Here is a 14,634-nt window from a genome sequence, read left to right as displayed (position 1 = left end):
TTAGCAAGATCCTCTTTACTATATCATCTCATCTCTTACTCCCTTTGTACAGATACATTTAACTGTCCCTTGTCTATATTAGAAATGCATAACTGTCACAATCTTCTTCTTCACAAAACCATATAGCAGATGTGTTGTGGCATGCGACGTTACAATATCCAGCAGTCATCTCTAAAGAGGCTCGATCCATCAACCCATCACTCTGTGTTGACCCGGGGCAACAGGGAAACACATAGGACGACAACACTGGCTCTAGCGTCCGCACTGTAAGATCACAAACACTTACAGCACTATGTACAGTTTGGCCACAGCACTGTGTGTCTGGCAATCATTTGAAAACTCAGTGGCAAAAAAGGCAGTTTTAAGATGGAAGTGAATAAGACAGATCCCCTACTAAGTTACCCCCCCCCCCCACTAAAAAAAACAACCTGTGATACAGTAATTCCTCTACTATGTTACTGTACTGATACACTGCTGTGTTGTATGTGCTGAGGTAATTGTAGCCTAAGACCCCAGGGCAGGAGCAGAGTGAGGGATGGATCTGCAGAAATGAGGGTGATACTAATAAGAAAACACATTTTGAAGCCCTCACAGCCACGTTGCGAGAGAACACAGTGAGGGGTTTCCTCTTGACTGGTCATTTTGCATATTTCTCTTGTGTTTGTGTCGTTTTTACCCACCACGCAGATCTTATCAAGAGCTTGCTCAGAGATAAATAGAACGTCTTGGGAGTCCATTTTCTACTTTCTATCTAGCCATAATATTTCCATAAATTAAATATTTGTACATCAATGTGTACTCATTATGGAGATTGGATTTGACATTGCACATGTATGCTGGGTGGCTTTATCAAGGTGTTGTTCTGTGTTTCAGAGTGTGGCACCAGTGAGCACAGTGCTCCGTTCAATCTCAGGCCATGGAGGTAGCACACCTACATCAATGGCTTTCATTTACACAAGCCCCCCCCCCCCCCCCCATTAGTGGTGGTTGTGAAACATCGTAGCACCCACACTATGTTTATTTTTCGTTAACACTATGCTGTCAAGGGCCAGGATGATTATCAACTGCATTGCAAATACTCTTCCTCTTTCCTTTAGTAGGCCACACCTCGCCAGTGCAAGATGGAGCCCTGAACAAGCAGGGCCTCCGTCACAGATTTCAGTTGCTTCAGTGTGCAAAAGGGAGCAAATTACAGTGACACAACAGTCAGCCCCTTCAGGCCTGCCTCTTGAAGAAACATTTTGCATTTTTTTTTCTCTCACACTCATTCTAAAAGGTACAAACCTCCCAGACTTTGACTGCACAGTAAGATAGATATGCCCAAAGCACCCTTGTGAGTGGCTGCAAGAGGAGCACGTTGATCCCTATATGCCTCCAGAGATTCAAAGTCACGAAGAAAGCAAAAAAGGAAAAAGGTCACTGTACAAACAACACAGCCCTGTGAAAGAACAAAAAGATCAACCAGAGTGCCTAGTAGCAGAGAGAAACAACTGACTGGGATGGCATGTCGTTTTTAAAAGTGAGATTTTAATCTCTTATCGGTTTCGAGTAGTTTTAGCTTCTTTTTGTTTGTGTTGTTGTATTGAGGTGCTCTGGTTGTGCAGGAGGATGGCGTCCTGACTTGAGGTTACAGGTCTGTGGCAAAAGTCCGGTACATATAGCAGCAGCGTGGATTAATGGCCATCTCAAAGAGTCAATAGACAAAGACATACGTTATCCCTCCCAGAACCGAGCTGGCCTGGGCCCAGGTCAGGGAGGAGATGGGGGATAGGTTTGAGAGAGGAATGCAGAACCGGACACGGAAAAAGACAGGGTATCATCGAGTGATGAGTCGGGACAAACCAAAACCTGGAATTGATGGGAGAGCAATGAGCCACAAGAGGGTTGGAAAAAATGGGGAACTCCCCAACAAAAAAAAACTACCAGCTATCGTCAGAGAGGTTCAGTCTCTCACGGAAAATACTACCTTGCCCCCCAGTCCTTCACTTTACTGATGCTTTTTCATGTTCTCTTCATGGTGTTTCTAGAATCAAATATGGACTGAGTATTTACAGTACACAAATAACAGGACAAATAATAGTTTTTTTTTTTTTTTTTAAATTCGAACTATAGTTACAATATTTACTCTGGAAACTTGTTGAAATGGTTAAGACTTTGCTTCCTGCAGGTCTATGAAAACACGGAACACATCAGGTAGTAACGGGTGAGTGTTGTGTGATGAGCGTTGTGTGACGTCGCCACCCAGTAGGAATGAAGTACTCGAACGGTGGGTTGATAGATCTGAGGTATTTCCATGTGGAATAGATGGCATCTCCATAATGCATAAGATAAAGTGTTGCTCCCGGGCACATCGAGTTCTTTATTACTCAATGGGGAGGTGAGGTCTGAATCATGGGAAAGTGCTTTAGGACACAGAGTTTATTTACACCGAGCGCAACAGGTTGTCTCTTTCTTTCCAGCCTTCTTCAGCCTCTGTTCATCCAAAAAGTGGTTCAAAATGTCTTCTTATAGTCAAACAAACAAATTCAGATCTCAAATCAAAAGTATTTGTCATTAACAAACATTTTGTTACTACTGTTCAGAGAGTCTCGTTTTCATTGTTATTGGGGATGGTGAGCTTGTTGAGGGGATCTGTGTACAGTAACACATTGAGCTTACTGGCACACCAAAAGGATCCACTTCTCTTCCTCATACAAGGGGGCGCTGTTCTCTCCTCATCACAGCACAACCCTGCAGTGTTCTCCAGCGCTCCAGCCCCACCACTCTCCTGCACATCACTTGGTAGACTAATTTCCGGCTCGCTCCCTGTCACCCCTCTTCTTTCCACAGAGCTGTGGAAGTGAGGGAGAGCTATTATGATTGGGAGGGAGCATGTTCCTTTACAGGTGGTTCAAGAGGGGGAGAAACGCTGTTCCCAAGTCGTCGCAGACAGTGCTCTTTCTCTCCACGCACTGATGTTAAAACAATCGGGGGGGGGGGGGTTAGAATATTAGACTAGAGGAAGGTAGCGCTGTTGCATGCCTCCCTCCTGGAGACGGGAAGAATATACAGGTCAGTGGAGGAGGACGAAACACAGACAGATGGATCTGGTGAGTGGGAGAGTAGTTGGTTAGGGGTTGTGTGGGAGAGTCAGAGAGAAAGAGGGAGAAGCAGGGAGACGGGGAGGAGGAGTTTCCGGCTCAGTTTTGCTGCAGGATCAGGGTCTCCAGCTCATCGGCCGAGCGGAGCAAGAAGGCGGCCGACTCGCGGTAGCCGGCGATGAGCTGCCGCACGGCCGTGATCTCTGTTGGGCTGAGCTGTGCCGAGGCCCCGCCACCTATGACACCAGCACTCCGCCCGTGACTGTTTGAGCTGGCCGATGAAGAGTTTGACCCCAGGGACTTCATGCTGAGGTCAGTAGGGCCTGGGGGAAAGACAACACACTCAAATGAAGACACATATACTGGGGGCATTTTACTATAATTGTAACTATTGAAAAACATAAATATGCATTCTTATCCACTGTAGGAAATGTATTTTAGATGAGTTCCACCTGTATTAAAAAAAAAAAAAAAAAAGTTTTCTACGTCCAAATATGGGCAAGAATTGGATTTCTCGATACGTTTCAATAAGTCTCAGTCTGTTCTAAACTCGCCCAGTGATGCTTCTACAGTACGAGCAACATGCTTCAGGTAAGCTAAGGTATGCTGCTACTCTAAGCTGCCATTCTCTGGCCAAATAAAGAGGCGAAGCATGCTCTCTCACCGTTGCTCTGAGCAGTGGCGGTTGTCAGGGAGACTGGGTGTTGCATGCTAGCTCCCAGACCCCCGTAACCACGGTAACTATTGTTGAGCCCACCGTTGGTGTAGAGCTGGTCCTGGGAGTAGGCCGAGGCGGCCAGGGAGTAGGCAGAGTGGGCCAGGGAGGCCGGCTCGCGAGAACTGGGCTTGTCAAGTGCTATCTGCTCCTCCTGAGGTGGAGACGAGAGAGTTTTCAGTCCCACTTCCATGTATATAATATACTCAAGGTTAAGAACAGACTTTGCCATTGGCTATTAGAAGACATACACAGTACATCCACCCACCTGAAAAGATACACACTTGTACACACACCCCGATGTGCACACAGACACACACAGACACACACACACCATCAGAGCACTCACATGTGCCTGGTAGACATCCAGCCGCATCCTCTTGGCAGCCTTGCGTGTCTCGCTCTCGCAGGCGGCTGCCAGGATGTTCTCAGCCATGGCTGAGGTGAGGTGAGGTGGTGTGGGTCGTGTCTAGCAGGGGAGAGACAATCAGCACAAATTCATCCCCACGCCAGAGTACCCACATTGACCACAGGGGGCATATTCAACATTAATAATACAGAAGATATTACACGAACAATATGTTCAGTTGCACCTGCTCATTACAAAGTTATTCCAACTCCTCTATTTCAGATAGTATCATTCCTAACCAGATACATGAGCACTGAACAGCACTACATTTTTAACTGAATATTTCACCAGGTAAGGAACAAAATGAAAGTATAATATCCTGATGTAATAAACAATGGTGATACAACATTTCTATGGCTCACACAATGGAATGTATTTTTTTTGTGATGTCCGTTGAGTTGATTCCTGCTTTTACTTCCTGCTTTTCTCCTATGGGCAAATGGTGCATGAATGAAAATGTCCCATTACGGCCTTTTATTTTGGGGGGCAAAATAAAATATGGTCCGTTCCTGTCTGCTTAAGGGGGTGGCTCCCACAATGTATTAGCACCTGGGCCTGATCTGCTTAGTTCAATGACCTTATATGAACCAGAAAGAAAATGTGAGTGGGAATCCTCTGTCTCTGCTATGGGTACACTCGCAATGGTTGCCAATGACTCTGTGGCCACGAACGCCTCCAACTCAATCATCAAGTTGAAGACACAACAGTGGTAGGCCTGATTACCAATAACGACTAGACAGCCTACAGGAAGTAGGTGAAGACACCAATGTTGGGCGATTAGGCCTGGCTCGCAGTTGGCGTTCCAATTCATCCCAAAGGTGTTTGATGGGGTTGAGGTCAGGGCTCTGTGCAGGACATTCAAGTTCTTCCACATTGACCTTGACATTGTTTAGAATGTCATTGTATGCTGTAGCGTTAATATTTCCCATCACTGGAACTAAGGGGCCTGAACCATGAAAAACAGCCCCAGTCCATTATTCCTCCTCCACCAAACTTTACAGTCGGCACTATGCATTGGGGCAGGTAGCGTTCTCCTGGCATCCGCCAAATCCAGATTCGTCCGTCGGACTGCCAGATGGTGAAGTGTGATTCATCACTCCAGAAAACTAGTTTCCACTGCTTCAGAGTCCAATAGCCGGGAACTTTACACCACTCTAGCAGACGCTTTGGCATTTCGCATGGTCATCTTAAGGTTTATGTGCGGCTGCTCGGCCATGGAAACTCATTTCGTGAAGTTTCCGACTAACAGTTCTTGTGCTGACATTGCTTTCAGAGGCAGTTTTGAATTCGTTAGTGAGTGTTGCAAACGAGGACAGATGATTTCTTTACGCACTACGCACTTCAGCACTCGGTGGTCCCGTTCTGTGAGCTTTTGTGGCCTACCACTTTGCGGCTGAGCCGTTGTTGCTCCTCTATGTTTTCACTTCACAATAACGGCACTTACAGTTGACCAGGGCAGCGTTCTGCAGGGCAGAAATTTGACGAATTGACTTGTTGGAAAGGTGGCATCCTATGACGGTGCCACATTGAAAGTTACTGAGCTCTTCAGTAAGGCCATTCTACTACCAGTGTTTGTCTATGGAGATTGCATGGCGTTGTGCTCGATTTTGTACACCTGTCAGCAATGAGTGTGGCTGAAATAGCTGAATCCACTAGTTTGAATAGGTGTCCACATACTTTTGTATATATAGTGTATCTGTGACCCGTCATGTGAAATCCATAGATTAGGGCCTAATGAATTTTTTCAATTGATTGACTTCCTTATACTGTAACTAAAATAAAATATTTGCATTTTTTTATTTATTTTTTTAACCTTTATTTAACTAGGCAAGTCAGTTGAGAACAAATTCTTATTTTCAATGATGGCCTACGAACAGTGGGTTAACTGCCTGTTCAGGGACAGAATGACAGATTTGTACCTTGTCAGCTCGGGGATATGAACTTGCAACCTTTCGGTTACTAGTCCAACGCTCTAACCACCCCAAATTGTTCCATGTTGCGATTATATTTTTGTTCAGTATACTCCGGATTCCGGACATATATTTCTTAATTCCATTCTTTTATTTTTAGATTAATGTGTATTGTTGTGTAATGTTGGATATTACTGCACTGTTGGAGCTAGAAATACAAGCATTTCACTACACCCGCAATAACATCTGCTAAAAATGTGTATGCGACCAATAAAATTTGATTTGATAGAGAGGTTATGAATGCGAGAGGGGTGAAAGAGAAAGGGATGAGAGAGCGAGAGGAGAGGGAGTACGGTAGGTGTGGTACGTCTGGACACACTGAATGAGAGAGAAATAAGAAAGACAGAGGTGGAATAGGAAAGAGAGTAGGAATAAGAGAAGGATGAGGTATGGGAGGCACGGTATGTACCTCCATGCCGCTTTTCTTCATGCGGCGGCAGGATTTGAGGTAGGTGCGGATGCGTTTGCGAGCGCGCTCCTGGAACTCGGGGAACTGGCGGCTGCACGACTCAATGATGGCCTGGATCTTCTCCTTTGGCTGCTTGGAGATGGGCACCATGCGGTCCAGGTTCTCATCCACAAACAGACGCACAAACATCTGAAAAGAAGAATCTTTGTGTGTCTGCTCTGCTAGCTATTTGCTGTTTCCTGTGTTCCTGAGGTGAAGGTCATGAAAAGGTGAGAGGAGCTCTAATATGTGTAGTGTACAGTGTGTATGTGTGTGTGTGTGTGTGTTCGGTCATGTCTAGCTGAGGTGAGAGCAGCTCTTACGTTAAAGGCCTTTAATCTCTCGGGGTCCACGCCCTCCGTGTCGTTGATCTTGTCATTGTCGTCGTGATCTTCATGGTCATCGTCATCGTCCTCGGCTGCCGCCGCACTTCTGGTCACGGTCAGGTCCTCGGCACACGTCTCCATCTTCAATGAGTCGTAGCTTCCTGAGCTGTACTGAGGAGACTGTCACACACACACACATACATAGGTGCATGTGTACATACGCACACACATATGAAGCACACGTACATACACAGGTGCATGCATAAACACACACACACACAGAGAGAGAACAGACACATAAATAGAAGAAGAGATACAAAGCCGCGGTAAGGTTTTCATTCCGTCTGTATGCTCCCTTCACATTGAAAGCAGCCGGCAAAATCTCAATTGTGAGGAACACTGATTACAGTGAGATAAAAAACTGCTAGCCGTTTTTGTGCTCAAACTTTTCTACTTGTCAGATCCTTCCAATGGCGCTCGTCTGTGACAACGCGGTAAAGAAGATGCCTTCAAGGACAAGGCTGCATTGTCAGAGCATGGTCAAGTGTGTGTCTCATTCAATAGCCAGAGAGCAGAAAGGAAGAACCTTTTATCCCCAGTCTCCTTTCATACAGGCCCAATAGCACTGTCCTCCACTGACTCCTGTACGGATGTTCACCACAGCTCATCACAAGCACAGCAACACACTACTTCCTGTGGCACAGCCACACTCGCTGCTCTCATGCACATTCTCTTTCTGGTTTCATGTCAAGAATAATGTCTTGGATTCCCGAGCCGAGACTGAACAGGTAATTGCAGTGTGGCAGGATCTCAATGGAAACCTCTCTCAGCTTTGTCCAATGCCCTGCCAATGAACCTCACCTTCTTGCGTATATACCTCACCCTGCATAGTTCATAGCAAGACAGTGGTCATCTATAACAATGGTCACGCTGATCTTTCAGACTATTACTCACACAGTCCTGGTGGGCTCACTGCTCAACACTTGGTGTGCAATATATTACCGTCAGACCTTCTTTTTTTAGTGTTTATTTAAGTCTGCCTGGAGTGCCAGGTGGGCAGGGCTTGCAGTTTTGTGACTATTCTATTGGTTCACTGTACCAGAAAAGTTGCATTGTATTGTATAAGCTCAATCAAATCTCAGCTAAAGTATTTGCAATCATTTCATACCCAGGTATGAGCAGAAGGCCTCACCTTGTTGCCGTAGTCCCTGATCGAGTCTCTGTCCAGGCGCAGCTCAGCGGCATGGGGGAGGGGCTTGACAGGGTACTTCCTACGCAGCTCATCTGGGGGGTCGGGCTGGAAGGGGCCCATCAGGGCAGTCCCGGGCAGCCTGGTCTCACTCAGGTTGACCGGCGCCTGTTGGTCCTCGGACGATGAGGACGAGGAGGTGGTGCTGAAGTCCAGCGGGGCCGGGGGCCCATTGCCGTTTACCATCTCCCTGTAAGGGGGTCCACCCGCTCCCCCCTCCAACCCCGGGGCCGCCCCACCCGCGGACGGAGGTGTCATGGTGTGCATGCCGTTCCCGCTGCCGCTCTCTGAGGATGAGTCGTCTGTGGAAACACACACGGAGGGACACCAGTTAGACTGGTAGAATCACATCACGCACAACCCATAGAGATGGTATTTAGAGATGTAAAACCACATATTTCAGTCAATGAGAGCTTGGGGAAATCAAAAGTGGAGCCTACATCACACCTTGAGTGTGAATCCCACACTCAACCCAGCCAAGGCCTTAGTGTGTCAGTACCATCGATTAGCAGTAGAGCGAGCTGTTGTAGTCAGTAAGAATACACATGGAACACTCAGTGTGTTGGTGTGGTGTGGCTCTATTTGCACTCACAGTCAGCTAAGTGTTACAGCCATAGTGAGGCAGGCAGGCAGAGATGCAGACAGACAGGCAGAAGCAGACAGGCATAGAGGCAGACAGGCATAGAGGCAGGCAGGCATAGAGGCAGCAGGCAGAGAGACAGAGAGGCAGGCAGGCCGAGCGGTAGGCAGAGAAGCAGACAGGCCGACAGGAAGAGAGGCAGAGAGGCGGACAGGCAGAGAGGCGGACAGGCAGGCAAAGATGCAGAGACGGACAGGCTGAGAGGTAGGCAGAGAAGCAGACAGGCGGACAGGCAGAGAGGCAGGCAGAGAAGCAGACAGGCAGAGAGGCGGGCAGGCAGAGAGGCAGGCAGACCGAGAGGTAGGCAGAGAAGCAGACAGGCAGAGAGGCGGACAGGCAGAGAGGCAGGCAGAGAAGCAGACAGGCAGAGAGGCGGGCAGGCAGAGAGGCAGGCAGACCGAGAGGTAGGCAGAGAAGCAGACAGGCAGAGAGGCGGACACGCCGAGAGGTAGGCAGAGAAGCAGACAGGCAGAGAGGCGGACAGGCAGAGAGGCAGGCAGGTCGAGCGGTAGGCAGAGAAGCAGACAGGCAGAGAGGCAGACAGGCAGAGAGGTCGACAGGCAGAGAGGCAGAGAGGCAGGCAGAGAGGCGAGCAGGCAGGCAGAGAGACAGACAGGCAAAGAGGCAGAGAGGTTCGTGTGGTGCTGTGCTCTGTTAGTTAATTAAAGCCATCCGAGCTGGACTGGGGCCAGGTAGGCAGCCAGTGATACTTATTCATGAGAGCATGGCACTCCACCTCCCCTGTACACCAGTCACACACTGTAAGCTACACTGTACAACGGCGTACATCATAGTACCAGGGTAAACTAATACCAAGTCTGACCATCCATGAGCCGAGCATGTCGACTTGTTTCCACACACACACACACACACGCACACACCTCTCTCCACACCAGGGAAAGTTGTCCCCTCCCCATCCTCAACTCAACCAGAGGCAGCTAGTAAATAAGTGATTGTTTAGTGCACAGCTCTGCCACTGAGACACGCTGATAGATGGCCTGTTTCCCCCCCCCCCACAGTCCTCCTCGTTCCCGTCTCTGTCAGAAACACACACGTGCAGACAAACACACACACACTAGACACACACACACACGACACACGAAAGACAACACACACAGCCCCATTATGACTAGGAAGAGTAGGGACTGTAGTGTCTCTTGTGCAGCTGAGAGCAATGCTGTGGTGGCAGTGGGGTGGGGAGAGCCTGTGCTCATCACACAGATCCCCATTCTCACAGACACACTGCCTGGCCTGTATGCATAACCCTCCGAGTGGGACTGAGAGGGGTTCATATGCCTCTCCCAGTGCATGTGTGTGTGTAAATTTGGACTTAAAGCCGTGGAGAGCGTGTGTGCAGTAAGGGCAGTATTGGGGTCAGCTTTCCAAAGCCTCCACTGAGGGAGGGGAGGGGGAAGGGGGGTGAGCCTGAGCCATAGAGCAGGTCAATGACCGTGAAGGAGGGGGGAGGGAGAGGAGAGCGGGAGAGGGGAGGTGGGGCTAGAGCGGGCCAGAAGCAAGGGCAGGGAGAGCGAGGAGGTAGAGATTTAAAAAGAGAGAGAGAGAGAGAGGGATGAGAGAGAGTGGGTTAGTCTATGGTTGAGGGTGGTAGAGGTAGAGAGTAGAGACCAGTGCATGGGGATAGAGAGGGGAGATGAGAGGTCAAAGAGGGGTGGGGGGGTAGAGAGCAGGTCAGGGAGAGGGAGAGAGCAAAAGAGGAGGAGGGAGGATGAAGCAAGGGTGAGCAGGAGGAGGGGGATATAGTGGGAGGAGGGTACGTGAGGCAGGGACTGAGGCGGATGAAGAGAGATTGAGAGAAAGGGACAGGCAAAACAGGGGAGGGAGAGAGAAGGGAGAAGAAGGAAGGGGGAAAGCAAAAAGGCAGGACTGGGAGGATAGAAGAGGAGAACGGGAGAGCGATGGAGGGAGAGAAAGATAGAGAGGATGTGGTGGTGGTTTACGGCAGTGTAGAAAGGGAGGCAGGCGGTGTGTATTTACTAGAGTATAAAAAGTATTCATGCATGAAGAGTAAGGCCTAATTCCCGTCAGCTCAACACAAATCCCCCTCATCAAGACTGTGTGGTCGCCTGCTGAGGGAGCCACGCTCCTCTACTGCTCTTAAAGGCACACGACACCTTGGTGTCCTTCCTGTACTGTACTCCACTACTCTACTGTTCTGTCAGCAGCAACGATCTAGGGGCGCAACACATCGGATGATTCAACGTGTCAATGAATTTGTAGGCGACCTGTCCCTATTAAAAGAAACCATACGTGAAAATATGGCAAACTGGAAAACACGCAGGCTAGTTTACTCAGTATGGCACGACAGAAGATCTAGCTGCTGAGACAGGCAGACAGGACTGAGAGTAACACACATAGGCTTACAGATGAAAACACACAGCAGGTTTTGTTTCATTCCCCACTTTATGGCAGACTACCACTAGGCCGAAGCTATTAGTTGTCCACGGATGCAGAGAGAGAGAGGGAGAGAGAGAGAGACAGACAGACAGACAGACAGACATGCTGCAAAAGTAAAGTTGAGTGGACACTGACAGACAGTGGACTGCTTTTTCCCACCCACAGCTTTAATGTCTACTAATGACAGGCTGAGTCTCGTGGCACCCAATTCCATACACAGTGCACTACTTTTGACTAGACCCATATGGACCCTGGTCAAAAGTAGTGCGCTATATAGGGAATTGGATGCAATTTTGAACCATATAGCCTAGCCAGTTCCTGCAGAAAGAAATACAGCATAAACCAGCCTAAATTTCAAGCCGGTCCATTCTGGTCTATGCTAGTCCTAGCTCAGGGGTGGGCAATAATTTAGTCTCGAGGGCCACATCAGGATTTCACAGACCACACAGATTCTTTCCATACCGATTTGTTCGTCAAAAGCAATTTGCGGGTCAGAAAAAGGGAATTTATTTGAAATGTATTATAATGATGTAATATAAATGTAATATAATAATTACTTTCTATCTAGTATTATACGTTCAAGAGTGGCCTGGAGTGTTTTCTTAACACAAAACATAATATATATGTATTTTTACTCAAACTTCCCCAGAACGGATTTAATGTGCTCGCGGGCTGGATTCGGGCCATGTTGCCCATCCCTGGTCTAGCTGGTTAGGCTGGTGACAAGCTCATGCTGGTATGTTGGTGACCAGTTTATGCTGGGGATGCTGGTAATGCATGTATGCTGGTGACCAGCGTATGCTGGGGATGCTGGTAATGCATGTATGCTGGTGACCAGCGTATGCTGGAGATTCTGGTAATGCAGCGTATGCTGGGGATGCTGGTAATGCATGTATGCTGGTGACCAGCGTATGCTGGGGATGCTGGTAATGCATGTATGCTGGTGACCAGCGTATGCTGGAGATTCTGGTAATGCAGCGTATGCTGGGGATGCTGGTAATGCATGTATGCTGGTGACCAGCGTATGCTGGGGATGCTGGTATGCTTGTGACCAAGCTAGTCCATGCTGGTCCAAAACACAGCAAAGGCTGGAAGTCACCAGCAAAAACACAGCAAGGCTGATCACCAGCATGACAAGCCAGTGTTAGTCTAGCTGTTTTTTTCTTCAGCATGGGCAAAATGTACACTGTTTGAAGGTACAGCATGGTACATATGATCACCTCTCCAGTCTCCACACAATGCTACAGTACATCGATGTGCTGTGCTACCAGGCAGCTAGGACCACAAACACTGGACACAACAAGTGTGGTAAGTGCCCTTGAAATAACATGGGAAGCTTCAGCAGGCTATAGGCTATATGCTACAGTACATTGATGTGCTGTGCTACCAGGCAGCTAGGACCACAAACACTGGACACAACAAGTGCGGTAAGTGCCCTTGAAATAACATGGGAAGCTTCAGCTATAAGAGGACACAAGGCATCTGGGCAAAAGACAACAGATACGATATGGGTATTGGGTTGTACACTATTCCATACAGACCTTGGCCAAAAGTAGTACACTATGTAGGGAAAAGGTTTCCATTTGGGACACAGCTATAGTGTTTCGCTCCAATCTAACCAACAATTAGGTATCAACACAATACTGAATTTTCTGTCCACCAGAGGCTAAAGTGGCTTTAAAAGCAGAGGACAGCAGAGCAACAAGTTACGCTAATTTCCTTGAAAGTTTGCGAGAGAGCTAGAGAGAGAAGGAGAGGGTGAGAGATAGGAAGACAGTGAGAGAGAGAAAGAGTAGGGGGGGGGGAGAGAGAGTGACAGAGTACATAGTGGAGAGAACAGTGTCAACCGCAGCAATACTCTTTGATGAACCAGTGTCTTCAATGAGACTGGGCTGATTTTCTCATGCATCCCTGTTTTGAACACTGCTCTTCTACTCTACCTGTGTCTTTCCTCTTCTCAGAAATATCTAAATTTCTCCCTGGGATGTGATCAGAACAGCATATTTTGGATAGGGGATAGATCTGTTTCTATTCTATATGAATGGAAGATAAAAGCAGGGATGAAAAATCGCATTGCTTCTCTCTCTTGGAAAAATATAAATCCATCCCTGCTTCCCTCCACGCTCAGCTCTCCCTTTCCTCAGCACTCCCTTTCCTCAGCTCTCTCTTTCCTCAGCTCTCTCTTTCCTCAGCTCTCTCTTTCCTCAGCTCTCTCTTTCCTCAGCTCTCCCTTTCCTCAGCTCTCCCTTTCCTCAGCACTCCCTTTCCTCAGCACTCTCTTTCCTCAGCACTCTCTTTCCTCAGCACTCCCTTTCCTCAGCACTCCCTTTCCTCAGCACTCCCTTTCCTCAGCTCTCCCTTTCCTCAGCTCTCCCTTTCCTCAGCTCTCCCTTTCCTCAGCTCTCCCTTTCCTCAGCTCTCTCTTTCCTCAGCTCTCTCTTTCCTCAGCTCTCTCTTTCCTCAGCTCTCTCTTTCCTCAGCTCTCTCTTTCCTCAGCTCTCCCTTTCCTCAGCTCTCCCTTTCCTCAGCACTCTCTTTCCACAGCTCTCCCTTTCCACAGCTCTCCCTTTCCTCAGCACTCTTTCCTCAGCACTCTCATTCCTCAGCTCTCTCTTTCCTCAGCTCTCTCTTTCCTCAGCTCTCTCTTTCCTCAGCTCTCTCTTTCCTCAGCTCTCCCTTTCCTCAGCTCTCCCTTTCCTCAGCTCTCCCTTTCCTCAGCTCTCCCTTTCCTCAGCTCTCCCTTTCCTCAGCTCTCCCTTTCCTCAGCACTCTCTTTCCTCAGCACTCTCTTTCCTCAGCACTCTCTTTCCTCAGCACTCCCTTTCCTCAGCTCTCCCTTTCCTCAGCTCTCCCTTTCCTCAGCTCTCCCTTTCCTCAGCTCTCCCTTTCCTCAGCACTCTCTTTCCTCAGCTCTCTCTTTCCTCAGCTCTCTCTTTCCTCAGCTCTCTCTTTCCTCAGCTCTCTCTTTCCTCAGCACTCTCTTTCCTCAGCTCTCTCTTTCCTCAGCACTCTCTTTCCTCAGCACTCTCTTTCCTCAGCACTCTCTTTCCTCAGCTCTCCCTTTCCTCAGCACTCTCTTTCCTCAGCTCTCTCTTTCATCAGCACTCTCTTTCCTCAGCACTCTCTTTCCTCAGCACTCTCTTTCCTCAGCACTCTCTTTCCTCAGCACTCTCTTTCCTCAGCACTCTCTTTCCTCAGCTCTCCCTTTCCTCAGCACTCTCTTTCCTCAGCACTCTCTTTCCTCAGCACTCTCTTTCCTCAGCTCTCCCTTTCCTCAGCACTCTCTTTCCTCAGCTCTCCCTTTCCTCAGCACTCTCTTTCCTCAGCTCTCTCTTTCCTCAGCTCTCTCTTTCCTCAGCTCTCTCTCCTCAGCACTCCCTTT

The 14,634-nt window shown here is 48.4% G+C and overlaps 1 protein-coding gene across 2 annotated transcripts in view; it reads right to left on the bottom strand.

Moving 5' to 3' along the window:
• Positions 1 to 1,562: 1,562 nt before the first annotated feature.
• The window catches only part of LOC139416366 (nucleolar protein 4-like), a 122,690-nt gene continuing 109,618 nt past the window's right edge, over positions 1,563 to 14,634 (bottom strand). For both annotated transcript variants that reach the window (XM_071164903.1, XM_071164904.1), the window contains 6 exons: positions 8,141 to 8,499; positions 6,946 to 7,128; positions 6,584 to 6,772; positions 4,145 to 4,264; positions 3,745 to 3,949; positions 1,563 to 3,403 (listed from right to left, as the gene is read on the bottom strand). In XM_071164903.1, the coding sequence (XP_071021004.1) occupies positions 3,180 to 3,403; positions 3,745 to 3,949; positions 4,145 to 4,264; positions 6,584 to 6,772; positions 6,946 to 7,128; positions 8,141 to 8,499 (1,280 nt within the window). In that variant the 3' untranslated portion in view covers positions 1,563 to 3,179. The remainder of the gene's footprint in view (positions 3,404 to 3,744; positions 3,950 to 4,144; positions 4,265 to 6,583; positions 6,773 to 6,945; positions 7,129 to 8,140; positions 8,500 to 14,634) is intronic.

Source organism: Oncorhynchus clarkii, chromosome 9 (assembly GCF_045791955.1).
Source record: "Oncorhynchus clarkii lewisi isolate Uvic-CL-2024 chromosome 9, UVic_Ocla_1.0, whole genome shotgun sequence".
NCBI classification, from domain to species: domain Eukaryota; kingdom Metazoa; phylum Chordata; class Actinopteri; order Salmoniformes; family Salmonidae; genus Oncorhynchus; species Oncorhynchus clarkii.
Note: the sequence above shows the minus strand (reverse complement) of the source record. Positions and strands in the feature narration are given on the sequence as shown.